Source organism: Ovis aries, chromosome 24 (assembly GCF_016772045.2).
Source record: "Ovis aries strain OAR_USU_Benz2616 breed Rambouillet chromosome 24, ARS-UI_Ramb_v3.0, whole genome shotgun sequence".
NCBI lineage: Eukaryota > Metazoa > Chordata > Mammalia > Artiodactyla > Bovidae > Ovis > Ovis aries.
In genome coordinates this window covers 21,411,862-21,439,410 of record NC_056077.1, presented here as the reverse complement: position 1 = coordinate 21,439,410, position 27,549 = coordinate 21,411,862, and the positions used below count along the sequence as shown (strand labels likewise).

General features: G+C 47.5%; 1 protein-coding gene across 1 annotated transcript in view; it reads right to left on the bottom strand.

The window, feature by feature from the left end:
- Nucleotides 1-685: 685 nt before the first annotated feature.
- The window catches only part of SCNN1G (sodium channel epithelial 1 subunit gamma), a 29,342-nt gene continuing 2,478 nt past the window's right edge, over nt 686-27,549 (bottom strand). Inside the window, exons 2-13 of the mRNA XM_012104264.4 lie at nt 26,077-26,414; nt 23,950-24,259; nt 20,746-20,936; nt 19,684-19,787; nt 16,905-17,068; nt 8,903-9,001; nt 7,255-7,372; nt 6,366-6,444; nt 6,225-6,282; nt 5,974-6,035; nt 2,663-2,738; nt 686-2,368 (exon numbers count right to left, since the gene is read on the bottom strand). Coding sequence (XP_011959654.1) covers nt 1,988-2,368; nt 2,663-2,738; nt 5,974-6,035; nt 6,225-6,282; nt 6,366-6,444; nt 7,255-7,372; nt 8,903-9,001; nt 16,905-17,068; nt 19,684-19,787; nt 20,746-20,936; nt 23,950-24,259; nt 26,077-26,393 — 1,959 coding nt within the window. The 5' untranslated portion in view covers nt 26,394-26,414 and the 3' untranslated portion in view covers nt 686-1,987. The remainder of the gene's footprint in view (nt 2,369-2,662; nt 2,739-5,973; nt 6,036-6,224; nt 6,283-6,365; nt 6,445-7,254; nt 7,373-8,902; nt 9,002-16,904; nt 17,069-19,683; nt 19,788-20,745; nt 20,937-23,949; nt 24,260-26,076; nt 26,415-27,549) is intronic.

Genomic DNA, 27,549 nt, shown 5'->3' with positions numbered 1-27,549 from the left:
CTATTGCTGTGCACAGGCTTCTCATTTTGTTGGCTTGTCTTGTTGCAGAGCACAGGCTCCAGGGTACATGGGCTTCAGGGGTTATATCTTGTGGAATCTTCCCAGACCAGGGATCGAACCCATGTCCCCTACATTGGCAGGAGGTTCTTATCTTCTGCGCCACCAGGGAAGTCCTCCCTTGCTCTTCCACTGAGTCTCCTGCCTCCCTCTAGCAGCCATCCTTGGGCAGAAGGCAGTCCTGAAATGCAGGCCTGTCCACATTCACAGATGAGGGTCTTCCTTCTGCCCTACAGCTGGGTGTGGAGCCTTCCCCTCTTCCCACCTGGACTGACAGGAGCCTCATCCTTAAACTGCACAGACACTGATTGGATGCAAAAATGATGGACTGATAAAGTGCATGGGCTCTGGAGTCACCCTGCCCAGGTTGAAAACCCAGCTCTGCCACTTCCTAGCCGGGTCACCCTGGGCAAGTAAGCCAACATTTCTCTGTCTCAAGTTTCCTCATCCACACAGTGGGATAACCATACCTCCTTACTGTGCTAATCCCAGGTTTGGTAGATTTCTTTTTCTGTACAAGGCCAGGGAATAAATACTTCAGGCTCCTGGGGGGCTGCAAGAGCAGCCACTTACCTCTGCCCACCGTGGTAACCCAGCCATACACAATGAGTGAACAAAGGGGCATGACTGTGTTCCAATAAAACTTTATTATGGACACTGAAACTTGAATTGCATATACTTTTCATGTCACAAATGGTCCTTCTTTTGATATTTTTAACAGTATTAAAAAAAATGCCAAAATCACTCTTAGGTCACAGGCAAAAACAGGATTTGGCTTGTGGGTTGAAGTTTGCAGTCCCCTATGCCAATCTTTGTAAGTGCTGAGTGCAGCAGCCAGCACATGGTTCTTGAGCTGATAGTGGGCACCTACTGTGTGCTTAATACACGTCAGCTCCCATCATCATGGAAGGTGTGGATATGGCAGGAGGTAGCTGTCCACGTGGCTGACTTGCTGCTGAGGGGCAGGCCAATCAGTGGGGGAAGGTGGTCTGCCTTGGAGAAAAAGCAGCTGAGGTGGGTTATCAGGAAGTCATGCCTTGGGCTACCACCAGACAGGAGTGGCCAACAGAGTCCTTTAACTGGCCCTTCTCTGCTAAGGGCCCAGAGTACTGGCTTAGCTGCCCAGAATATGCCCCCCTCCCCGCCCCATGTCAGAGTGAGGGCCTCCTGCCACACCCCTAGGTGCCCCCACAGGGCCCTCTTCCCCTCTAACACTCCAAGGACCCTGAGCCACCTCCCTCCTGAGGACTCAGAGCAGACCTTGCCCCAATGTCAGCGACTGCTGCTGCTGCTAAGTCGCATCAGCTGTGTTCGACTCTGTGCGACCCCATAGACAGCAGCCCACCAGGCTCCGCCGTCCCTGGGATTCTCCAGGCAAGAGTACTGGAGTGGGTTGCCATTGCCTTCTCTGATGTCAGCGACTAGGAACGGTTTACTCACAAACAGCTCCAGCTCCAGGCCCAGAGTTTCCTCCTATCTTTGGCACCAAGCTGTGAATGTCAGGCCTCGACACGTAAAGTCACATCCTTGGGCCCCAGCCCAGGCTGGAGGAGTGGCTGAAACCCCCAACTTGGTGCTTTGGAGGAGTCTCTCACTCTCTCTTTCTCTAGATCTGGCCAAGAACTCTGTCAGGCTTCACTCCTGGCCTTTGTCCAGGCCGGCCCCATCTCCTTGGCCCCATCTCTCTCCGCAGCAGGTGTGCTAAGGGGTTTGGCCTGCAGGATCTAGCTCGTCCTAGGCGGCCCTTATGAGTGTGGCTGGGAGGGGTCCGACGGTCCCCTGCACACGCCCAGGCCCACCTCGTTCAAAGCAGACTCGTAGACAATGTCTTTGAAAAGCTCAGAGAGGGGAAGATACCCCCTGTGTGCTGGAGACTAAGTTCTCAACCGTGGCTTGTGGTCTTGGCTCCATCTTTCTTCCCCGCCCTGCCTCAGGACTCAGCTGGCACCTGGGTGTCTGTTAGCTGACTGGAAAAGGCCCTCTCCAAGCGCAGGGTGTTGTATCTGGGGGGTGGTGTGCCGGGCACCTGGGGCCCTGGGGCTGGAGGCAGACTCAAGGCAGAGGTGAAAGTGGGCAGGTCATCGTCTATGTTGAGGCCAGGGTTGTCCCGGCCCTGTGGGATGTGGGGAGCCTCAGGGCAGGCGGGTGCCCGTCTCCGGGCCCACCACCCCTTGGCTTTGTGCCACTGGTGGCGGGCAATGATGGAGAGGGAGTCGATGAAGAAGACCTCGATGATCTCAATGACACAGACGACGGAGCAACTCATCCACAGGCCCAGCTGGCCACCAATGTTGGATAGAAGCTGCTCGATCTGCAAGGGAGGCCAAACCACACGATCAAGGGGGAATCCCCACCAAGCTGGCTTCTTGCAAAGACCCTGAGGCCCAAGGGAGCCACTGGTTAGCCCTGGCCCTGAACAGGTTTGGGGAAGATGAGGGCAGGCTATCTGTCCCCTCCTACCCTGCCCATTCTGATCTAAGGCCTGGTTGGCCTTTGGTGGCCCTACTAGCTTGGGCTGGACCCCCACAGTCTGACTCTGCTCCCTGAGGCCAGGCAGATGGGCAAAGTCGCAGACCCGGGACAGTCTCAGAAGGGAGCTACTCACACTGTTGGCAGGGTTCTCCATGATGGATCTCTGGTTCAGGTCTTTGTAGAATATCAAGAGTTTGGCCAAGTCTGTCCTGTAAGAATTCCAATAGGCAGGGCCAAGGTGACTTGGAGGCTTTTGCACTCTAGCAAATAGCCAGCCCCTCAGCATGGCTGTGTCTCTCTGGCCCAGCCCCCAGCAAGGCCCAGGCTCTGAGCTCCACAGGGTGTCTTAGAACCTGGTTTATGGGGTTCCTTGTGCACCACAGAGCACATCTCCAGCCTGGACCTGGTCACTCAAGCCATCCCTTCACTCAAAAACCATTTCCCCAGCTCTAGACTAAATCAGTCCCCACAGCTGCCCTCCCACAATGAAACCTTGCAATCGTGATTGTTTGATGGCAATCTAAAACATGTCTGGGAGACATATGACCAACCTAGATAGCATATTGAAAAGCAGAGACGTTACTTTGCCAACAAAGGTCCGTCTAGTCAAGGCTATGGTCTTTTCAGTGGTCATGTATGGATGTGAGAGTTGGACTGTGAAGAAAGCTGAATGCCGAAGAATTGATGCTTTTGAAGTGTGGTGTTGGAGAAGACTCTTGAGAGTCCCTTGGACTGCAAGGAGATCCAACCAGTCCATTCTGAAGGAGATCAGCCCTGGGATTTCTTTGGAAGGAATGATGCTGAAGCTGAAACTCCAGTACTTTGGCCACCTCATGAGAAGAGTTGACTCATTGGAAGAGACTCTGATGCTGGGAGGGATTGGGGGCAGGAGGAGAAGGGGACGACAGAGGATGAGATGGCTGAATGGCATCACAGACTCGATGGACGTGAGTCTGAGTCAGCTCCGGGAGTTGGTGATGGACAGGGAAGCCTGGCGTGCTGTACGAAAAAGATCTTCATGACCAAGATAATCACGATGGTGTGATGACTCACCTAGGGCCAGACATCCTGGAAAGTGAAGTCAAGTGGGCCTTAGAAAGCATCACTACGAACAAAGCTAGTGGAGGTGATGGAATTCCAGTTGAGCTATTTCATATCCTTAAAAATGATGCTATGAAAGTGCTGCACTCAATATGCCAGCAAATTTGGAAAACTCAGCAGTGGCCACAGGACTGGAAAAGGTCAGTTTTCATTCCAATCCTAAAGAAAGGCAATGCCAAAGAATGCTCAAACTACCACACAATTGCACTCATCTCACATGCTAGTAAAGTAATGCTCAAAATTCTCTAAGCCAGGCTTCGACAATATGTGAACTGTGAACTTCCAAATGTTCTAGCTGGTTTTAGAAAAGGCAGAGGAACCAGAGATCAAATTGCCAACATCCGCTGGATCATCGAGAAAGCAAGGGAGTTCCAGAAAAACATCTATTTCTGCTTTATTGACTATGCCAAAGCCTTTGACTGTGTGGGTCACAATAATCTGTGGAAAATTCTGAAAGAGATGAGAATACAGACCACCTGACCTGCCTCTTGAGAAATCTATATGCAGGTCAGGAAGCAATAGTTAGAACTGGACATGAACAACAGACTGGTTCCGAATAGGAAAAGGAGTACGTCAAGGCTGTATATTTAACTTGGCTTATTTAAACAAGGCTGCTTATTTAACTTATATGCAGAGTACATAATGGGAAACGCTGGGCTGGAAGAAACACAAGCTGGAATCAAGATTGCCAGAAGAAATATCAATAATCTCAGATATGCAGATGACATCATCCTTATGGCAGAAAGTGAAGAGGAACTCAAAAGCCTCTTGATGAAAGTGAAAGAGGAGAGTGAAAAGTTGGCCTAAAGCTCAACATTCAGAAAACGAAGATCATGGCATCTGGTCCCATCGCTTCATGGGAAATAGATGGGAAAACAGTGGAAACAGTGTCAGACTTTATTTCTGGTGGCTCCAAAATCACTTCAGATGGTGATTGCAGCCATGAAATTAAAAGACGCTTACTCCTTGGAAGGAAAGTTATGACCAACCTAGATAGCATATTCAAAAGCAGAGACGTTACTTTGCCGACTAAGGTCCGTCTAGTCAAGGCTATGGTCTTCCCGGTGGTCATGTATGGATGTGAGAGTTGGACTGTGAAGAAAGCTGAGTGCTGAAGAATTGATGCTTTTGAAGTGTAGTATTGGAGAAGACTCTCAAGAGTCCCTTGGACTGCAAGGAGATCCAACCAGTCCATTCTGAAGGAGATCAGCCCGGGGATTTCTTTGGAAGGAATGATGCTGAAGCTGAAACTCCAGTACTTTGGCCACCTCATGGGAAGAGTTGACTCATTGGAAAAGAGTCTGATGCTGGGAGGGATTGGGGGCAGGAGGAGAAGGGGACGACAGAGGATGAGATGGCTGGATGGCATCACCGACTCGATGGACGTGAGTTTGAATGAACTCCGGGAGTTGGTGATGGACAGGGAGGCCTGGCGTGCTGCAATTCATGGGGTCTCAGGGAGTCAGACACGACTGAGCTACTGAACTGAACTGAAATGAACTGAAGTCCCTGGAGGCAAGCATCGTGTCTGCTTGGTTATCACGGCATCCCCCAGCACCTCACACCTTGCCTAGTGGACATTAAATAAGATGCTGGAGACCAAACTGGGGTAGGGAACCATGTAAACAGTAATGGCCCAGAGAAATGTTAGTTTACATGGCAATCCCACACCCACCTGCTCTACCTTTGTCTCCATCTGTTGAGATCCTTGAACTCTGGCCTGGGTGATTTTTGCTAAAAGTCTCTTCGAAGTGAATTTTGATAAGGAAAATCAAGTGCGATTAGAAGCTGCAAGGTTTAAAAGAGTATTTTTCCAAGTGGGTCAAGATACATCAGGAAATCATGAAATAAATGTACTGAGTCTTACTAGTACCTTTTACAAAGTGAAATATAAAAGATCAGGTTGCCTCCACAGAGAGATTCAAAATTTTTATCAACTGATATAGGCACTAGGCATTTGGAATTATGCTGTGACCCATCGGACGGTTGTAAACAATTGGTACACGAGTTGGATGGTTTGGTATACAAGTGTGCAACGTCTGAGAAGCAGCCTGAATGCCCTGTACATCATAAAAGAGTACTGTTTCATGATAGTTTCATTTTGGCAGTGTATTCAATGCACCGCAATGGGAAAAGCATCAATAAATTCATGCTGTGGGTTGAGAGCCCTTAGCCTAGAGCAGGGCCTACCTCATGATGAGACTCAAGAAATATCTGTTGAATAAAGGAATGAGTGAGGGAGTGAATGAATGAAAAGGAGAGGGTTTGGCATGGAGGAATCAAGTGAGGAGGCTGGAACCAGGGTGGGCAGGAGCAGAGGAAGCAGGGCAGAGATCAACTTACTTGTTGAGTTTCTTCTTTATTTGCTGGCTTTGGTCCCAGGTGAGAACAGACAGCAACCATTTCTGTGGTGGAGAAAGAAGTGGCCTGGGGATGCCTGGAGAGGCCAGAGCCAGCCTGTCTGCTCTCTCCTCTCAGCCCCAGCTCCTGACATGGGCCTTCCCAGTGGATCACCCCTGAGGCCAGAAGACACAGCCAGGACCTCAGGCTACAGGCCGAAGTTTCCAGAGGGGAAGAGTGGGCAGAGAACTTACCTCAGAGACCTCTGATGGCCACTGTGCCAGGCTGGTGGTCAGTGTCCACTCCTTAAAGCTAAGCGGAGAAGGGCATAGAGTGAGTGTGGGTGGCCTGGCCCAGCCCAGCCGTGTTCGTCCCACCCTTTTGGGTCCACGCACCTGCAGGCTTCCTTGCACACCGACTGGCAGCCCAGCTCTTCCCGGACGAAGGCCTGGTGCAGTTGGTAGTAGCAGTACACTGAGGAACAGGGTGTGGGGAGATATGAACTTTGGGGCCACGGGGCCCTTTCTAGGGTTTCCCAATGATGCCCCCATGCATGCATGCTTAGTCACTTCAGTCATGTCTGCCTCTTTGCGACCCCATGGCCCATAGCCTGCCAGGCTCCTCTGTCCATGGGATTCTCCAGGCAAGAATACTGGAGTGGGTTTCCATGCCCTCCTCCAGGGGATCTTCCTGACCCAGGGATCGAACCTGCATCTGCCTGCCTCTCCTGCATTGCAGGCATATTCTTTACCCAGTGAGCTGCTTGGGAAGCTCAATACCCCCACAGTCTCCTTTTAATGATTTCACCTTCCACTTTCTACAGATACTAGTTCTCCGGAAACAATTGCTACCTTGTGATTTTGAGAGGCGGAAAATTGCCACAGTTAAGCACATTAGCTGGAAGTGGGATGGGTTGGCAGTCCTTGCCTTGGGTCTAGCTTTGTTAGACCCTGGCTGTGTGATCTTGGGCAAGTTGCTTAACCTTTTTGAGCCTCAGTTATTTGTTCTGTGAAAGGAAGGACACTATCAATAGTCCCTACCTCCTGGAGTTGACAGAGGGGGTCAGGGACTTAGCAAAAGCTGGGGTGTAGCATTTGGTCCTTAATCAGAAAGTGGAATTCAAGCCAGGTTTCACAACATGAGTGAAACTGGTTACTATCTCTCTGTCTCCCTCAGGTCAAAGGCCATCAGGGCAGGGTCCTGGGAGTGCCTTAGGTATTGCCAGGGTGGGGCTGACCCTGCTCCGGGGGTGTGCAAGGTGGGGGGTGTTGGTGTCTCACTCACTCCAGTTGGGGTGCTGCTGGTAGTTGCAGTAGTTGGCTCCCTGAGGTAGAGGCTGACTGTACTGGGCACACCCACAGTTCTCTACCATCTTTGCCTGGAAGCACGAGTGAAGGCAGATCTGAAACACAAGACCCAGGAGTTCCCTCAACCTCCTTGCCTGTGGCTGCCAGAGATCTCCCCTCCCTATATCCCCCAGTCAGAGGGGGTCAACCTCCCACAGCCTCGGCAGACAGCATAAACGTACCCCTCATGTCCTAGCTGATAGGGTCAAAGGGACAAAGCTAGAAAACATACTGGGAATTTGAGATGTGGAGGCCAGGATGAGCTAGAGAGGGGCTGGGGTGGTCATTTGCCACCACGTGAGTGCTGACCCAGAGGTAAGTGGGGAACTTGGCACAGGTGCCAAGAAACAGAAACAAACATAGTCTCCAACTTTCCAGTTTTCAGCTGCACGCCCTCCACGCAGGATCCCTGGGGATCTTAAGGTACCATGATATCCACAAAGCTTAGAGCCACAAGAGCTAACACTGGGGCCTTGGAAGTCAGGCTACTTGAGTTCATATATCAGCTTTGCCACCTCCCAGTTGTGTGACCTCAGGTGAGTTACTTAAACTCTCTGATGCTTTGTTTTCTTCATTTTTGCAATCACTGTAACAGGACCTACTTCATGAGGTGGTCGTGATATGAATCGAAAGATGTAAAGTGTTTGTAAATGCTAGTTTCTCACTAAATATTATCCCGAGTGTCTTTCCACTGAGCTGACTTTTCTTTTTCTTCTGTCTTAATGTCAGTGTGATTGCATCTCTATTTCTTACAAGCAGACCTTGTCTGACCACTAGTCTCTTTTCATAGTGTCTCCACCACCTCTCAGCTCAGCTCTAATAGAAGCTAGAGGATTCAGGGCAGAGGGCGCCTGGTCCTTTTGCTCTGCTGGGTGATTCTCATTTGACTCTCTAGGTGTCCTGGTGGGAAGTGAAGGGCAGACTCGCAGAACAGAAGACAAGGTGTAACAGGTGATAGCACCCAAGGGTCAATGTAGGTAATAACTAATGGGTGGTGGAGACTGCAGGGAACCAAAGAACGTGTCTCATTTGATAAGGCTACTCTATCCACTGTTTATCCTGTAGGAATATGGGCCCATTGTTACCAGATCTTATTTTTCAAGAGAAGCTAGAAATCTGGATTTTCTTATGAAATTCCCCGACTTTAAAACCAGGTGAAAAACCAGGTGGGCAGGTTGGAAGGGGCCTGGAAACCACCGATTAGCAGTCCCTGATCCAATCCAAACTCCCCTGGTGGCTACTGAGGAGCACACAACTTGTCCAAAGCTGTCAGCGGATGAAAGGCACCCCTTAGCCAACCCCTCCCAGACTGCCTCCTGCTCCTGTCTCGCATTCGCCAAGGCTGATTTAGGAAGCAGGTTTGTTGAGCTGTACGTTCTGTTCCAGGCAAACCTCGACTAAGCTCTGGTTACAGGTGGGTTGAGGAGGACTGGAACCAGCCGGCATCATTTGTTCTTGAGATCTTTTGGATGAACCCCAGGATTCTCACCACAGTTCCTGGTCCCAGACACACCCCAACCTATATATAATTCTGTCTCCTGGGTCCAGACCACAGCCCGGGGCTGGGTGCTGCCTCCAGCCTGTACCTGGAGGGAATACGTGGCGTTGAAGATGTTCGTGATCTGCACGTCACTCCAGTCCTCCGTGCAGCGGCTGTAGGGATCACTCAGCTTGAAGGACTCCGTCTGTAATCACAGCAGCACATATTCAGCCCTGCACCCCTCCAGGACCCAGACAAGGGGCATTGCTAGCAGCTTCTAGGAGCTGAGCAACCACCCACTCATTCATTTAACAAATATTTATTGAGCACCTACTAGGAGCTTGATGCTATTCTAGGCACTATGTCACTCAGTCGCTTAGTCACGTCCAACTCTTTGCATCCCCATGGACTGTAGCCTGCCAGGCTCCTCTGTCCATGGGATTTTCCAGGCAAGAATACTGGGGTGGATTGCCATGCCCTTCTCCAGGGGATCTTCCCGACCCAGGGATTGAACCTGAGTCACCCATATCTCCTGCATTGGTAGTTGGATTCTTTACCACCAGGGAAGCCCTCTTGTGAGCACTATGGAATCCACAAGGATCAAAATAAGTTTCCTGCTTTCCTGGGGCTCACATTCTAATGGAGTAGACCGATGCCCAAAAAGCAAATAAATCATTTTGAATAATTTTTTATAGTGATCAATGGAACTAGGTAGAAACTGGAAGGGTTCGGAGGAGGGGACAACCTTTCCAAAAGTGATTAGGGAAGACATGGAATGGCAGGAAAGAGCTGGACTTGTCAAGAAATGTAGGAAGAGGATTAGGCAGAAGGGGCAGCCGGAGCGGAGGTGGGAGGGGGCCAGGGTGGCTGGACCGTGGTGAAAGGGAGAGCCGTCGCTGGAGATGACGTCTGAGAGGGACGCCAAGGACAAATTGTGGCAGTCTCCTATACTGCTGAGAAACATGGGTTTGGATTTGGTTTCCTGAATAGTAGTGAGCCGCTGGAGAATCCATGGGGATGGGGCAGGAGGGATTAGATGAGCAGTGACTGTGCTGCATGGGATTCTTATCTCAGCGAAGGACTCATTCCCTATCTTCTTACCTTTTGGTCCCAGAAGGTGACTTGGAAAAATGGACTTTCTTAGATAGGACCAAAGAATGCCCAGCAGTATAGAATGATACCCTGATCAGAAGAGGTAAGAACACTGCAACTCACTATTTGAAAGCCTTATTAAATTATGTTTTTTATTATGGCTTACACATTTGGTTCTAGCTTAATATTTGTCACTACAAAGGAACAATCCAGACAAGACAATTAGGGGAAAAGAAGGATAATGTCTCCCAAGGGGGAGCAACTATAGAATATAATTTGTGACCAACTCATAGCTAGGATTTGGTTTGTGTGTGTGTGTGTGTATGTGTACAAAGGTGTTTCTTTTTTTTTTTTTTTTAAGATGGGGAGGGTAAAGGGCAAATGGATGTCAGATTTATGGGAGGGAAGGAAGAAATTTCTTTTTCTTTGAAGAGTGGCTGAATAGAGAGAAAGATAGTTGAGGGTGGGTGGGGTGGGGGGAAAGAAATCAAGAAGTTTGGTGCAAATAGAAACTATAGTCATCTCAAGGGGCTATAATCTCTTTCTGTTTGTATTATAATTCATCTGTTGATCCATTAGTCTTCCTCAATTAACTGCAAGAACCTCCAGGGCAAAAGACAGTGCTCATTTTAAACATTTTAAACAGAAGAAGCAGAGAGGAAAGTAACCATCTGATTTCCTCTCTTCCCCTGGGCACCTACTGCAACAGGTCAGATTTCCATCCTGAGATCCAGACACAAAGATTCACATGTTCCCTTGCCCTACAATATCCTTTTCTCATTCATAATAAAGAGTGTGTGTCTTTCCGTGTCAGTACAGAATAAAGAGACTTACTTCATTCCTCTAATAGCTGGGGAACAAACAGATTCAGAGCTTCCAGTACATGCCAGGGCTAGGCTGGGAAATGGGCACAGAGATGCCAAGCAGTGGCTTCCTTCAAGGGCACCTTCACCCAATGCTACCCTCTAAGCTTCTCCAAGCCGCACACTTCCGATCAGGTGTCCTTGGAGCCCCCACGTCCTGCTAAACTGGCTACAGAGCCCCGAGTGTCAGCCCCGGGCTCTATTTGCCTGCGGGGAGTGTTCAGTACCCTGAAATCTGGAGGAGAGGGTCTGTCCATGCAGGTAAGCCCTGTGCAGTTGGCAAAGGCAGCTGGGGCTCCTTCTACTTTGAGAATCAGCCTGAGGACCACTTCCAGGAAACTGATTGTGAGAAAGTCATAACATTGTGATTGTTATGCTTTTTGAGTATTCAATGGCCCTTTACTCTGAAGGATGCTTATCAAACTGGGTTATTCAGGCTGTTTCCTAAAACACCTGGGGCTGGGGCAGGTAGGGCAAATGGCCTTTTTAGAGTGGAATAGATGTCTTCAGCTTCTCGGAGCCTCAGTCAGAGGAACCTGGACAGAGCCCTGGCTTTCTCTCACTCTCTCTCCCCCTTACCCCCTCGCCTTTCATTTCTTCTTTTCCCTGTCAGCTTTCCAGAACTGCTGACATGGGCAGGGTGGGGAAACATTTTGGCTTCTGTCCTGATCCCTAGGGACCCCAAAATGTGGATGAATATGTGTGTGTGTGTGTGTGAGAGAGAGTGTGTGAAGTTTAAACAGATAGATAGATAGGTGTGTGGTATGCATGCACGCACAGGTGTGTGTGGGTGTGATTAGGCGTATGTGTGCACATGTGTTGTATGTGGGTGTATGTGGAAACAGGACTCATTTTTCTCAAACCAGGTCCTATCTGCTTCCTTCTGAGAATTCTGGGGGAGGAGGGAAGTCGCACAGGAGTCCTTACCTCACCCCTGTAAAGTCTGAACTGTGTCAGGGAAACGCCCAAGGGCAACAGGAAACCCTAGATGGAGTTATGGGTGCTTTAAATCTCTTTTCTTTTGTTCTGTTTTTATATTGTAATAAGTTATGAGATAATTCCTAGATGCTAATAAATTATAAGAATTTATGTCCTAATCAGTGGAGGAAAAAGAACCATTCAACATATGAAGTTAGGACTACTTGTTAAGAATTTGGAGGAAGTAATAAATCCTATCTTAATCTCAAATCTTGCAGAGATAGAAATTCTAGTGGGTTAAACTATTAAAATAATGAAATAATGAAATAACTGGAAGGAAATTCAGCTCAGTATCTGATCTCAAGGAGGAAAAATACTCAATAAACATAATGACTAAAGAAGAAACTGAAGACTTTGACTAAACACCTGATGTTTTTGCCCATGAAAAAGGTAGCATAATGATAACTAAAATGAAAGCACAAACTGGGAAAGATATTTGTAACACATATGGCAAATCATTAGCACGCCTTCTAAATACTATATGGAAGAGAACAATATCTCCCTCATAAAGAATGGGGGTGTCAGGAAGGACAAGAAAAATCTCCACTAATGCTTATTTTTCCATCCTTTCACATCTCTTTTCTTTTTTTTAAAAAAAGAAGGGTGTATAGTAATAGCCAATATTTTTGGAGCACTCAACACATGCCAAGCACCGTTTGGCATGAATCAGCTCACTGAATTCTCACCAGCCTGTACAGCAATATTACTATCATCCCCATTTCACAGATGAGGTGACTGAGACACAGAGGTCACACAGCCCAAGTGCAAAGTTGGGGTTTGGATCCTAGCTGTCTGGCTCCAGAGTCTGAGCCCTTAATCCCTGTTACAAACATGCTTGTGAAAAGAAGCGGGTGCTTTAAGATAGGAATGTGCAGTAGGGCTTGCGGTGACAGTGAAGTCTCGCCCCTCTTCAGGGCCTGATCCGCACCCCCCTAGGTGAATTTGCCTTTGTCCTCTTCCTCATCTCCCATTCATGATCCAACCTGTTGTACTTTGGTTTCTGTTCCACTCCTTCCACTGAAAATTGTTCTGGCAAAGAACCAGTGACCTCTTGGTTGCCAAACCCAGAAAACAGCATTTACCCTCTATCTTGCCTGACGGCTCAACTGTGTTTGGCACTCTAGCTCACACCTTCCTTGAAAATATCTTCATTTCTTTGACACCAAGCCTTTCCAGCTTCTGCTGCTACGTTGGTGCCTCTATTTCTCCATTTCCTCTCTGCTCGGCTCTTAAACATCTGCGTTCTGTCTCAGGTCTTGAGAGATGGCATTTATTTCTAACTCTAGAACTGTGTTACATGCAATCCCCACCCCGCCATTGCTTCTGGATTTTTCTCCTGAGCTCCAGGCTTAGAGCATCTAATCACTGGACGTTTTCAGAATGATTTCTCAAAGCTACACCTTGGGTATGTGCCAAACTGAAGTGGTCATTTTCTCCCTGAACCCTACTCTTCTTGTATTCCCTAATTCAGAACCTGGTACTTCCATTCAACCCAATACGCAAGTCAGAGCCTAAATATGGATCTAACTTCTCCTGGCCTTTCCCTGATGACCTTGATCGTCCAGCACTGTTGCTTCCACACTGTAATATCTCTCAAATCCAGTCACTTCTGCTCATCCCCACAGCCATTGCCTCAGTGAGGGAGTCATAATTTCTTTTTAGTATTACTGTAAATACTCGAATGCCTCTAGCATTTTGAGTGCGCTTCAAAGTGGTTTTTCAAAATGATTCACACATTTTGAATCATTTTGAAATGAGACTTCAAATCCTTTCTGCAACCCCCTTTGTAATTGCTGTGCCCTTTGTCTGGAGTAGCCTTTCCTGATTCTATTTGCCTGACATTTGTCCTTAAGAAATTATCATCTAGAAAGCCTACACCAACAACTTTGGTCCTGGCTCCCGTTCATCCAGCCATCCAAAAATATTTACGGAGGATCTACTACGCCCTAAGAACTGAGCCTGGGAACAGATAGAAATGGTCCCTATTCCCACAGAGCTTGGACCTGTATTGCAAAGCTGTGTTATCTTCTCTTAAAGGTGAATTTTGAAGGTAGGTACTCTGATATACCCATCTCTGAATATCCAGTGCTTTGGGCACAGAGTCCCTCAATGAATGAAAGAAGATTTGTTAACCAGCTGTCTAACCAACTGAGTCCACCAGTTTAACATGCTCCTCAAAAGTAAATAAATAACTACCTAAAAAATAAAGAAGGAAGGAGGTCTAGTGTGTTTGGACTTATTCTTAATGACCCTCTGGTGACCTCTCAGTAATCTTTGTTTTTTTTTTTGTTGTCTTAAACTCTCATAAATCAGAACCAGAGCTGCCTGACCCTGCTCCGTGGCTTTCATTTTGTACATCTCAAGTTAGGTGTAGCAGAAAACCCACCCATGTCTTTGTTTACCCATCATTGCTAAAGGGAGCATTTGCTTAACAATGTGATGGGCATTCTTAAGCTCAGAGAAGAAAACCAGAGGGCAATTCCCTTGGTTCTCATACTTTCCCAAGCTCTAAGTTTGCAGACACTGTAACAGGCAGGAGGGAAGAAGAGCACGTGCTGTAAGAATGTGCTGTAAATTCCAGGTGCTTCTTCAAGTACAAAACTGCCGGGGGGAACACTGGATCAAAATGCTTACTGTTCTGATCGGGGAGTTTTGTAATCTGCTGGTGAAGACAGGAATCACAGACCTAGTTCCTTAAGTAGAAACCTAAAGTCTTTTCAAATCACAGTCTGAGCAAGCTGGGGCTCAAGATTTTTTTCCTGGGCCATCAGCATCCACACAGGCCAAGTTGGTACACAACACTTCCCATGTGGAACAAACCGCCCACATTGAACAAAGCCCCTACATGACATGGCTCCTTTGAGCTCTGGGGCTCCCAGATGACCATCCCCATGCTTTCTCTTGTCCAAGGTTGCTCTTGAACAGGCCATGGTGAGGCAGTGAAGCCACAGATCCCCGTTCAGCAACTCTACTCTCCCAACCTAAATACCACTTCGTCAGGAAAGCACCCCTTGAACTCTCCACTTCCCCCCCATAAAAAGCCCTATATCAGGCATCTCTGTGATATGCTCTCATGCATCCTGTATTTATCCTTCTCAGCACCTATGATGATTATAGTTATTCACCTATGTGATTTTTGGTTTGTTATTATAAATTCTCTCTGCTAGACCCAAAGTCTAAAAGAACGGGGACAGTTCTGGGGACACTGATGTCGTTCCAGTATCTAACACACATGAAGTGCTCAGCAAATGCTTGTTAGATGAATGGATAATGGATAGATAGATTAAGGTCCAATGCCCATCATGTGACTTTGTAACACTTCGGAGACAGCATTTACAGCTGTGCTAAAGCTCTGGTGTCATCCTAGCTCTACTTTCTCTTAGGAAGACACACTTTTCTTCTTCTTTCATTCTAAACTACTCAGGTTTCTAAAGCTGAGGTTCCTGAGTTTGCTGCCTCCTGGAATGACCTCTGGGGTTCGATAAAAATACAGATCCTTGGGCTCATCTCTCAGAGAGATTGATTCAGTAGATCTGAATCTGATGATCAATCAAGTTTGGAGACCACTGCTCTAGAGGAAAAATTTGTAAGGTATAAAGGGTAAGAGGCCTAATGTGGGGCATCAGTGAAGTGAAAGTTGCTTAGTCATGTCCAACTCTTTGTAACCCCGTGGACTATACAGTCCATGGAATTATCCAGGCCAGAATGCTAGAGAGGGTAACGTTTCCCTTCTCCAGGGGATCTTTCCAACCCAGGGATCAAACCCAGGTCTCCCGCATTTCAGGTTGATTCCTTACGAGCTGAGTCACAAGGGAAGCCCTTGGAATGTGAAGGTTGGCTGTAAACAAAGGCATGAACAAAGGGTTCACAAGGAGAGATTTTTCCCCTCCATAAATAGGTGAAAAAATACCACTAAGAATGACTGTCAATTAAACTTATAATAGATGCCATTTTTTCTTAAATTAGCACAAGATTAAACATTGCTTAATGCCTGTTTTGGTACAAAATCATTGGAGGGCAATTTGGCTAATCAACGTCTTGAATGATATACTTCTAAGAAGTAACTGGATGACTACACATCCCACTGCACCATTGTTTTCAGTTGTACCTGGAAACAAGCTCAAGTCTATCAACAGAGAATTGCTTCAATAACTTACCCACACAATGGGATATTATGTCTTTAAGAAGAATGAGGCAGAATCTATGTGTATTACTATGGAACTATTTCCAAGCTATACTATCAAGTGAAAGTTTGGGGCAGAACAGTATTTTGCATTTGCAAAAAAGAAATGATTACACCTATACACAGGCTTGAAGAAGACTTTAACTCCCTCCTGAGTCATGGAAGCAACAGCCATAGCTGCCTGTGGAGGAAGGAGGAGACCAGCGGTCAGGGATAGGAGAGGTGCGTCTGCACGGTAGGACCCTTGTACTGACTTTGTACATATACTCCTTTGAAATAAGTACTTAATATTTATTTTGTTAGTGTGAGAGAGAGACTGGCATAAAGGGACCCAGGCCTGCAAACAGGAGACTATACAAGCAGTGACGTGACCAGGGGTGTCCTTGGACACCCCTCACCTTGCCCTTCTACTTCCATTGGGCATGGCCAACCCAAGAATTGGACTCTGCAGCCCAGATGTGCTCCTGTTGACAGGTATGAGTGTTCTCAGCATCCAGTGAGCTCAGAGGTCAAAGACTTGAGAGAAGGGGGGTTCTTGGTACATGAGCTGAAACTGATGGAAGTAGGAGGGACTAAATAGACCTGTGAAGGCCCAGTGACTTTCCAAGAGTGGTTTACATGCTCCATGGGCCTGTAGGTGGCCAGGAAGGTGTAAATCTGCTCCATTTATATTACTGACAAATACATCATTAGTATCTGATGCCTTGCTTCCAGCACAGGTTTCATAAACGTGGATGTCTGTCTCTGAAACAAGGAAGGTTCCTTCAATTCTTATCCTAAATGGTGTCCTGTCCTTGTTCATCCACACAGAAGACATAAAGATAGCCCTTAGTGTAACTTAGAGAGTGACCATTTGAGTAATCATTGGAAAACACAAGACTTTACTTCCTCTTAAAACCAATACACTTTTCCATAAGTCCCACCTCACTGATTATCCTTCAGTAAAAGCTGTCCTCCTTGCCAAGCAGATGGAAATCAGAGCGTTCTCTTACCAGGTGCATTCCTATGGAGGTGGCCATGGCTGTCTCAATCTCCGTTCCCATGTCCTCAATGAAGGGGTATTCGTCCTGCCGATGGACAATCACCTTAGCCCCGGTGGAGGACACCAGGAAGGGGTTGTACTCTTCTTCATTTATGTACAGGATGACCTGCAGCCCTGGAAGGACAAGGCAGCCCATTGTGGTCAAAAGCCAGGAGAAGATTCCCTGCTGGTAGCTTACCTCTCCCACCACTCTGGGAGTCTCAAATCCAAGACCCAGGCATTTCCTACAAGTGAAAAGTGGACAAGAGCAAAATGGGAAGCTCCATGAGGGGAGCCTGACTTTTCACTGCTCTGTTTCCAGAGCTTAGCTCAAAACAGGGCTCAGGAGCAGTGTCACGACTGCAGCTTTGCTAAGCACAAGTTTTGCTACCTGGCCTAACACGTGAACCTCCTTGTGGCTCTTTAAGATGGGGAGTTCTGCTGGGCACCCAAAGGGATGTGCAGGGCTGTGGCTGAGATACCAGTAGTGCATCTGATCACTGCCCTAAATCCTCTCCCTGACCCTGCTGTTGCACCTGTGTCTAATCTGAGTCAAGCAGCCAGAGGGACCTTTTAAAATCAGGTCACTCCCTTGTCTGAAACTCCTCAGAGGCATCTCATTGCATACACAGGGACGCCATAAAATACTGTCCAGAAACCTGACTAGCTCTCATATGGTGATTCCTTCCTTCTCATCCCACTCTCCCCCTCCATCAGGAAGCTCTAAGCACACTGGTCATCTTTCTGTTTCCAGAGCACGCCAAATCCATTTCCTCACTGAGGTTCTCGGACTTACTAGTGCTCAAACACTCCTCAATGGACCGTATCATACATCTTCTCCTCTTCAAATAACCCTCATCCCAGAGGCCTTTCTGGACCTCCTTATCTGAAATAAAATTCCCATCTCAACTCAGCCATTGTGCGGGGTAATTCTTGAGGTGTAAACCTAGGTTTGATAACCAGATAATGTCTATGTGCTTGTTCATTCATTTATCTGTCTCTCTCCAACAAAATACAAGCTCCTTGAAAGCAGGGATGACATCTGTGTTATTCACCACTGGGTCCATAACATTTGGAAGAGGGCCTGACATACAGAGGATACTCAATAAACATTTGATAAACAAATGAGCAAATGAGCAGGGCCTATGTGAGCTGAAAGAAGAGAATTATTAAAATGATTTTTACTTCTTTCTGTTGTTGTTTAGTCGCTAAGTTGTGTTTGACTCTTGACGATCCCATGGATTGTGTGTAGCCCACAAGGTTCCCCTGTCCTTTACCATCTCCTGGAGTATGCTCAGATTCCTGTCCATTGAGTTGGTGATGCTATCTAACCATCTCATCCTCTGCCATCCCCTTCTCCTTTTGCCTTCACTCTATTTGTAACTAAAGGAATCAAAGCCCTGAGTGCGGAAGTGATTCGCTCAGGGTCACAAAGCTCAAATGCAGCAGAGTCAGGATTGTGCAACAGTTCCCAGACTACTTCTTCCCAGTGACGTATGTGCCCTGAGTTATGGTTTCTTGCAGGTGTGGTAAGAACACAGACTGTGCAGTAACAAAGAGGAGGAGTCCAACTGGGTTTTCCTTCCTAAGACCTTGCCTCTTCTTATAGGAGCGTATCTATATATCAAATCATGTTCAATTTGTTTAGAATCTTTCAAGATAGACCAATTGGTTGAGTTCCTGCCTTCTCTACGAAAGTCACGGTAGTAGAGTAGCAATAATGGTAATATTGGAGGCAGTAGTTTTGGGTGGTAATAGTAGCAGCAGCAGCAATGGTGGTAATGGCAGTAACAGTAGTCATGACAACCACAACTAGCATTTATTGGGTGCTTAGTATGTGTTCTGGACTGAATCGTGCGTCTTTCTGCAGACCACCCTCCACCCTATTTATATGTTGAAGTGTTAATCCCCACTGTGATTGTATTTGGAGAATCAGCCTTAGGCAGGTGATTAAGGTTAAATGAAGTCATAAGGGTGGACCCTAATCCCATAGGATTGGTGTTCTCATGAGAAGAGGAAAAGACAACACAGCTTTCCCCCTGCAGAGAGAGGCCATGTGAGGACAGAGACAGGTGGCCAACTGCAAGCCAGTAAGAGTCCTCACCAGGACCAAATTTGCCAGCAGCTTGACCATGAGTTTCTAAACGTCCATTGTTTAAGTCACCCATCTATAATATTTTGCTATGGCAGCCCAACCAAATGAATACAGTGTGTGTCAGGTCTTATTCTAACTGCTTTTCATATTTTGACTTCTCAGTTACCTTCTATTACCAATACCATTGTTATTCCCACTTTATAATAAATGAAGGGGAGTAAACTTTCACTGGGCTGCACAGCGAGTGACAGAGTGGGTTTTGACTCCAAAATCTGCCATCTTAAGCAAGATAAAGGTGTGTTGGCCTCTCTAATCTCCTGCTCAGCACATCTGGATTTAAGTCCATTCAGAAGCTGCCTGCTCGGCATTACTCACTCCAGCTACAAACTTAAACCTGAGTGGTTTCCCCAGGTGAAGAAACACCAGGGTTGTCCCTGTTGCTCTCTCAAAAGCAAGGAGGAGATGTCAAAAAAGAAAACAGATTCTGATAGAGAAGGAAAGAACCGACACGGATGAGAAAAAGTTGTATCCCCAGTTTCTGGCCAGGTTAGGGAGAGCCTGTCTCTCTGGAAGGCTTCAAGCACCCCAACTGTCCGGCTGCCAGCAAGCTTGTCATTAGAGCACCCCAGGAGCCCCCTGATGCAGGTTTTCTTACCAAATTCACTGCCTCCCATGGAGGTGCTGAGGATAGTCTCATTTTGTCTGTTGTTGAATGTGTAGCAATTCCCATACATTGGATGGTGGAAAAGCGTGAAGTTCCTATGGTGGAAGAATACAGGTCAGAAAGGGCTGTGCCGGGAACTCCCACCATGCACCTGAGCTGACATCTCAGTGGGCAGCGCTCACAGGCCAGCTCTCTTCTGTGGACAATGGATGATAGACATGACTTACTTTCCCCATCTTTCCTCTGACAGATGACAAACAAGGCCCCTCGTCCAGCTGACACATGTCGATGAAGAACCACCCTCTGCTTTCCCTTCACCCTCTTAATCCACTCACCTCCCTCTCTATCCTGACTTGGCATTCTTTGTGCCAATATATCTGTCCTCATTTCCTCTACGCTTGAATGTCTCAGCCAACCCTTGACTTCTCTTCCATTCTGATTCCTAGCAAATGAGTTCTTATGCTGACTTTAGAATCCAACCTTCAGGAGACATGATTCTAATCACTCAATTTTCACAAGGATCAAATACCGACTAACATATAGAAAGGCTTAGTATTTTAAAAGAATGAAGAAAGTCCTTACAATAAACAGGAACACTTTAGAATGTCCCATGACTGCTTAGTCTCCACCAGGAATCTGGGTGTTATCTTAATGGTAGAAAGGTATGAAAGCTCACGTCTGTACACAGACCTTCCTGCCCTCCCTTCTTCTCTCCCTGCCTCCTTCCATCTCTCCTTCCTTACTTCCTCTTGACTAGATTGATGGTTCTCACTGGTATGCACGATGGTAATATACAAGGTTATATGTCCACCATCAACTACTCTGTTTTTATAATTTAATGAGTTTAAGGATGTTTTGATGCTAAGTCATCTTCATCTTCCTCACAGACTCTAGAGCTGAGCTCCTGTATAAGTCATTTTCCAAAAGGCAGGGTCAGTGAGAAGAGCACCTGTCCCTCCCAAGACCTCTAGCTGAGCTGCAGGTGCGTGCAAGGAGCCCAGCACTCAGAGCCCCTGGTCCCTGGAGCTGAGAGAGCAGCCTTCCACTACTGACCTGGCATCGCAGGACACCCCGTCAAAGAAGCAAGTGACCAGCAGCTCGTCAGCAGAGTAGCTCATGTTGATTTTCTTCTCCTGAGACACCTGTGCCATGATGTTCATGTAGTGCAGCTTGTACCACTCCTGGATAGCATTGACCCCTGAGCTGAAGGTGTAGACCGCACAGTCGGATGTGTCATTAGAACACTGTGAATAAGAGGAGACACCAAGATAAAGCCACGGGCCCTGCCAGGGGCCTTTAAAGGACTGTGAGGCTAAGGAACTGGGATTCTAGATACTCAGGGGAACAGGAGGGATACCTGGGCAAGGATGGGCTTCTTCTCACTTCTGAGGCCAGGGACTCAACATCCTCAAGCCTCAAGGACCAAGAAGGGCTGAGTGAGGAAGGACACAGAGCCTTACTCATGAGTCCCTAAATGAGAAGCAAGACCAGCTTCTTCAGAGTCCCCAGATAGCCAGGCTTTAACCAAGTATGGCTACTGAGTTCCACCCAACCCTCACCATTTCTTATTGGATCAACAGTCTAAAAATTGAGATTCTAGCCCAGACACTGCCATGACCTCTCTGCAGGACCCTGGGCAAGGCACTCAGTTCGGTCACTCAGTCGTGTATGACTCTTTGTGACCCCATGGACAGCAGCACACCAGGCCTCCCTGTCCATCACCAACTCCCGGAGCTTGCTCAAACTCATGTCCATCCAGCTGATGATGCCATCCAACCATCTCATCCTCTGTCATCCCCTTCTCCTCCTGCCTTCAATTTTTCCCAGCATCAGGGTCTTTTCAAATGAGTCAGTTATTCACATCAGGTGGCCAAAGTATTGGGAGTTTCTACTTCAACATCAGTTCTTCCAATGAATATTCAGGACTGATTTCCTTTAGGATTGGCTGGTTTGATTGCTTTGCAGTCCAAGGGACTCTCAAGAGTCTTCTCCAACACCACAGTTCAAAAGCATCAATTTTTCAGTGCTCAGCTTTTTTTATAGTCCAACTCTCATATACACACTTGACTACTGGAAAAAACATAGCTTTGACTAGATGGACCTTTTTTGACAAAGTAATGTCTCTGCTTTTTAATATGCTGTTTAGGTTGGTCATAACTTTTCTTCCAAGGAGCAAGCGTCATTTAATTTCACCACCTGCAGTGATTTTGGAGCCCTCCAAAAATAAAGTCTGTCACTGTTTCCATTGTTTCCCCATCTATTTGCCTTGAGGTGATGGGACTGGATGCCATGATCTTAGCTTTCTGAATGTTGAGCTTTAAGCCAACTTTTTCACTCTCCTCTTTCACTTTCATCAAGAGGCTCTTTAGTTCTTCTCCACTTTCTGCCATATAAGGGTGGTGTCATCTGCGTACCTACCCTTATTTCACCTACAAAATGTTGATCAAAATACCATACTTCCCCACCTCATATGCTGGTTAGGAAGACCAGCATTCAAAATATATAATAATGGGAATTTTATAGGGAAACTGTGATCTGGTCCAGATGTTCTCATTACACTTATGTGTGTGTGTGTGCTCAGTCACTCAGTCATGTTCAACTCTATGACCCCACGGACTGTGGCCCGCCAGGCTCCTCTGTCCATGAAAATGTCCAGGCAAGAACATTGGAGTGGGTTGCCATTCCATTCTCCAGGCGATCTTCCCAACCCAGGGATTGAACTCATTTCTCCTGCATTGCAGGCAGATGCTTTACCACTGAGTCACCTGAGAAGCCCCTCTCATTTCATCAACAGGGCTTGAAAACTCTCCTAAAAGACAGACACCAAAAGATGAATTTGAGTATCAAGGAGAACTTTATCTTGTGTAAGGACCCAGGAAAACTTCACAAAGGTTCAGTGATTTAGAGAAAGTGCCACTTTCCCCCCCGGATTGGCAAATGGAGCCATGAGATCTCACAATCAGCAACCAAGACTATGAAGAATGAGTAGCTCTCATCCTGCAGAAACAGCTGGGACACAGAGAGGAGGATGATGGTTGAGTGTGGCCAGGAAGGCAGCGGAATTCATTTTTGGTAAATGGCTGCTTCTTCAGAGCCTCTTAAATGGGGCCAAGGAGGAGAGATGGGAAGTCAGGCGATAGCACCTCATGAAGGCAAGTATTGCTGGGAACACCATGTTGTTTCTGCTGCTCATTTTCTATTTTCTTCCTTCTGGTATCTGCACTCCAATTTTATTTGGTAGAATTTCCTTTCCCTCTTTGGATATAGTCGGCCAAGACTGTCCATCAAGATGCCCTACCCTACATGAGCCATCAGGTGACCCAAACTTGGTCAATCAGATAGTCCCCAAAGGGATTTGAATCAACAATTGAAGCTTATTTCATCCAGCAGCAATATCTGAAATGACTCTTCATCATTTCTTGCCACCAGGATCCCTGAATCTTCCCTAATTTCTGTCCTTTGAGAGGACTCCATGAGCTACTGGTCACCTTCTAAGACAGAGGTCCTCAACCTTTTTGGCACAAGGGACTGGTTTCATGAAAGACAGTTTTTCCACAGATGTTGTGGGTGGGGATGATGGTTCAAGTGATGGGGAGCAGCAGATGAAGCTTTGCTGGCTCACCTACCACTTACCTCCTACTCTGTGGCCAGTTCCTAACAGGCCACCAACCTGATACCAGTTCTACTGGCCTTTTTATCTGCTTAAGATTGCCTGGGGGCTTCCCAGGTGGCTCAGTGGTAAAGAATCTGCCTCCCAATGCAGGAGACACAGTAGACGCAGGTTCGATCCCTGGGTCAGGAAGATCCCTTGAAGGAGGAAATGGCAACCCACTCCAGTATTCTTGCCTGGGGAATCCCATGGAAAGGAGCCTGGCGGGCTATAGTCCACAGGGTTGCGAACAGTTGAACACAGTTGAGCATAGCACACATAATAACGATTGCCTGGATCAGTTTCAGTTGCTTGCAGCTAATTCACCCTGAATGTGTTTCTTTCTGAGGGGCTGTAGGACTAACAGCAAAGAAGAAACCTCCCTGGACAGGACTCCGCCTCCCCGGACCCATGACCCCGCCTCCCCGGACCCATGACCCCACCTCCCCAGACCCACGATCCCACCTCCCTGGACCCAAGACCCTGCCTCCCCAACCCGTGACCGCACCTCCCTGGACCCATGACCACGCCTCCCCGACCCATGACCTCACCTCCCCGGACCCATAATCCCACCCCAGGCCCCGAAACCATGAGAATGTGCATCTTACCAGCTGGAATCCCACCACCTCCTTGGAATTGTGGATATGCATGACATCTGATGCCTTGTGAATGATTCTTGCGTTGACTTTCCGCTTCCGTCCCGTGAAGAAGTCCCTGGCCTTGCCCATATCACCCTTCTCTAAGGCCATCAGTGGGGCTAGGTTGAGGAATCTGGGATCAGTGCCCTTCCTGACTGAACTCCGGGACTGTGCCTCACGGCGTTTCCGAGACGTAATCTCTGAAAAGCCATACAGGTGCTTCAAGGCCGCTCTGGTCTCCTGTTCCAAGTCGGCTAAGAGGTGGCGCACAGCACTGTACCTGCCAGGGCGGGAAGGAGGAGTCAGGGTGGGGGAAGCCATCTGGCCCTTTACCGTGCTGCTTCCCATCGACATTCCCATCACCCCAGTGCCCTTGGCCAAGAAGACCAGGCCATTTGAAAACTTCCTCCTCCAACGTGACCACTGGCTCAAATAAATGGGGACAGGCTCCTGTATGACCCTTGTGTGAAGCCTGTGGCTTCACCTTTGCCATCACTGTCTGCTTGCTCTCGGGGTGTGTTGATGAGTTTGCCCCAACCAGCATTTCTGGAGTGGTGACTGTCAGCTGCCTCCCATAAACCAACCACAGTGAAGACAAGTAAATAACTGCTAACCAGGAATCTCCCCAGCGGCAGGCTCTGTTTCCACCTGGCATACTTGCCCCTGCCCACAGGTTCTCCTCGAATCAGTGCTGGGAGGGAGGGGTATTACTGTTACCTTGAAAACCCCCAAGAACACAGAATGATTCAGGAGTTGACCACATGAAGCATAACAACACCATCTTTTCATTTTCACAATACAGAATGGTCCTGACCTCCCTCTTAACTCTCCTCACTCTCTCGCCCCCTTGCTTTACGCACAGACCACACAGCATAGTGACTGAACATAGAAACTTCAGAGCCAAACTGCCTGGGTTCCAGTTCCCCATCCTGGTTCTGGATGTGGGACTCTGGACAAGCCATTTAGCCTTTTCGTGTCTCAGTTTTCCCATCTGTAAAATATGATTATTGGCAAGAGTTAACCAGTTTATTCTATCCATCCATCCATCCACATATCTCTGTATGTATGTATGTGTGTGTGTATATATATATGCAGTTAAATAACAAATGTTATTAATTTTATTAGTGTAATTTTATTTGTTAATATTTCAATCCTCTACCAACATCAGCTGCACTAGGACAAAGACTGTGTTTGGATCGTTCACTTCCACGCCCCAGAACAAGGCACAGTGAATGACAACTTGTAGAGGCTGGGTAAGAGATTACGGAACAACTGATGAAGGGAAGAAAGGGTGGGGGGAGGAAGGAAGGAAGGAAAGAAAGACCTTGAGGGGGAGGATGAGTTTAGACCTGATTTTGATTTTGAGCTTTGCCATCAACTCATCGAGGACTCTGTACAAGTTAGTTCTCTTTGATGGTCTTCCTCCCTTGCTCTTCCCTTCTCCCTGCCCCCACCCCTGCTCTGCCAAATTCTGATCTGTCTCACAGATCAGTTTTCAATAATCCTGAGAAGGATTCCGATGACCCATTTAGAACAGGTCAGGCAGCAGACAATTAGGCAGGACGAAGGGATGGTCCTGCCCAGAGCCCAGTGATCTCAATTAGTGGGGCTGGGTTGACTCAGGTGAGGGTTTTGGGCAGCTGAGGTGCTTCCGGAAGTCATCTAGGTGTCATGTCTGAGTCAGCCTCCAGCTCACGCTCAGGGGAGAGTAAGGGTGTGAGCTGGGCGAGCTCAGGGCAAATGGCTAAGCTGGACTCTCTGTGTGTGTGTGTGTGTGTGTGTGTGTGTGTGTGTGTGTGTGTGTCTCAGACAGGAGGGATGCTTGTCCATTCCAGACCCAGCCACCAAGCAGAAGAGTTCCTTGCAGCCTCTCTCGCCCTCCTCCCTTCCTTGAGCCAGTCCATCCTCAGAAGCTGCTGATGGATTGAAAATTTGGTACAGATTTTAAACCAGGGAGAGGGCAGTTTACCAACACTGGCAAGAAATTCAGGTTTCTAAACAGTGTGTCTGCAGGCTGGAGTGCATCACCTTTGGGAGGGGCATTGGCATCTGGAGGGGGCATGACCCCTCCTCCACGTGCCTGCTCTTGCCTCTTACTTGTAAGGGTTGATGTTGCAGATGGTGACCGCAGGAAAATCCAGCTTTTGGAAGTGGACTTTGATGGAGACAGAGACGGTGTAGAAGGATGAGATGAGGAGGGCACACTGCCAGAAAATGAGGGCCACGGCTGTCAGCGTGAAGAGAATCCAGAGCAGGCGCCGGAGGCGGCCACGCGACACCACAATGCGGCGGCAGCCGTGGGTGTTGGTGTTCAGACAGTACCACTGCATTAGCTCTTTGATGTTAGGTGCCTGAGGTCCCGTCACGGGCAGATTCTTCTTGATTTTGGCTTTGATCTTCTCTCCAGGAGCCATGGTGAGGATGGGACAGACAAGCTGGAGGGGCAGAGAAAAAAGGCAAGTGAGTGGGTACAGCCCAGAGGCTGGGTGCTGGGAAACACCAGCTCACGTGTCCCCAATGGCTTTCTTCCTCTTTCCCTTTGGGCTGGACAGTCTGCTTTCTGAGGCCTTGGCCCTTGCTCCAGGATATTTGCTTTGGGGCCACCACAGCTTCCTCCCTCTCTGCCTGCTTCCCAGGGCAGCCCCCAGGCCAAGCCATGTGGATGCGGGGGCTGGGTAAGGCTTAACATGAAAATGACTCCATGAGTTTGAAAGACCTTTCTCCTGGGTGCTTGGAACAACCCCACCCCATCAGACTCCACTCCCCTCTTATCAAGCTCCATCATGAGCTTAGCAGCCTAGGCCTGATTTTATCACCTCCGTTAGCCTGCCTTCCTTGAGGGCATCATTCCTACCTTGTCCTGCCCCCCTGGTGCTGACCTCAGCATCTGGCACAGAGCAAGTGCCTTGCAAATCGATTCTAACAGATAAAATCTGCCAAGAGAATTTCCAGGCAGCCACACTAGATCATGTTCAGTCCCTTGCCAGAGCAGCTGTAGCTTCCTGAGCTTTTCTCAGCTGCTTTACTGCAAGTGGAGTGTTTCTGTTTCACTTTTTCTCTTTATAGTCAAGCTCTTAGTGTTTCTAGAGCACCTGATACAATAATACAATAATAGCCTATAAATATTGGCCACTTAATATTTGCCAGGCATTGTGCCAGATTTCCTTCATTCTAACATACCACTGATTTGGAGAATACACTTTGATTTTAAAACAGCTTTGTCTGGGGAAGAGTATTGAAAAGCAAATTACCACATTCATCAATATACACGACGTATCTGAATTACGGAAGCTTTACACTGTGCAAAAACCATCTTTTAAGATATGAACTAAAATAATATATAGTCTCACTAGTCTCACAAATGTGTACAGTCTCATTCTTCATATAGAAAATACATAATAAATCTATCTATATATCTATAGGTCTATTTATCTATCTATATAGATCTATCTATATAGATTTATATATAGATAGACCCAAATCTATTTGTATATACTTCAGTTCATGTTTCAACAATGCCATAAGGTAGGCATACTATTATTATCTCCAGGTTACTGAGGAGGAAAATGA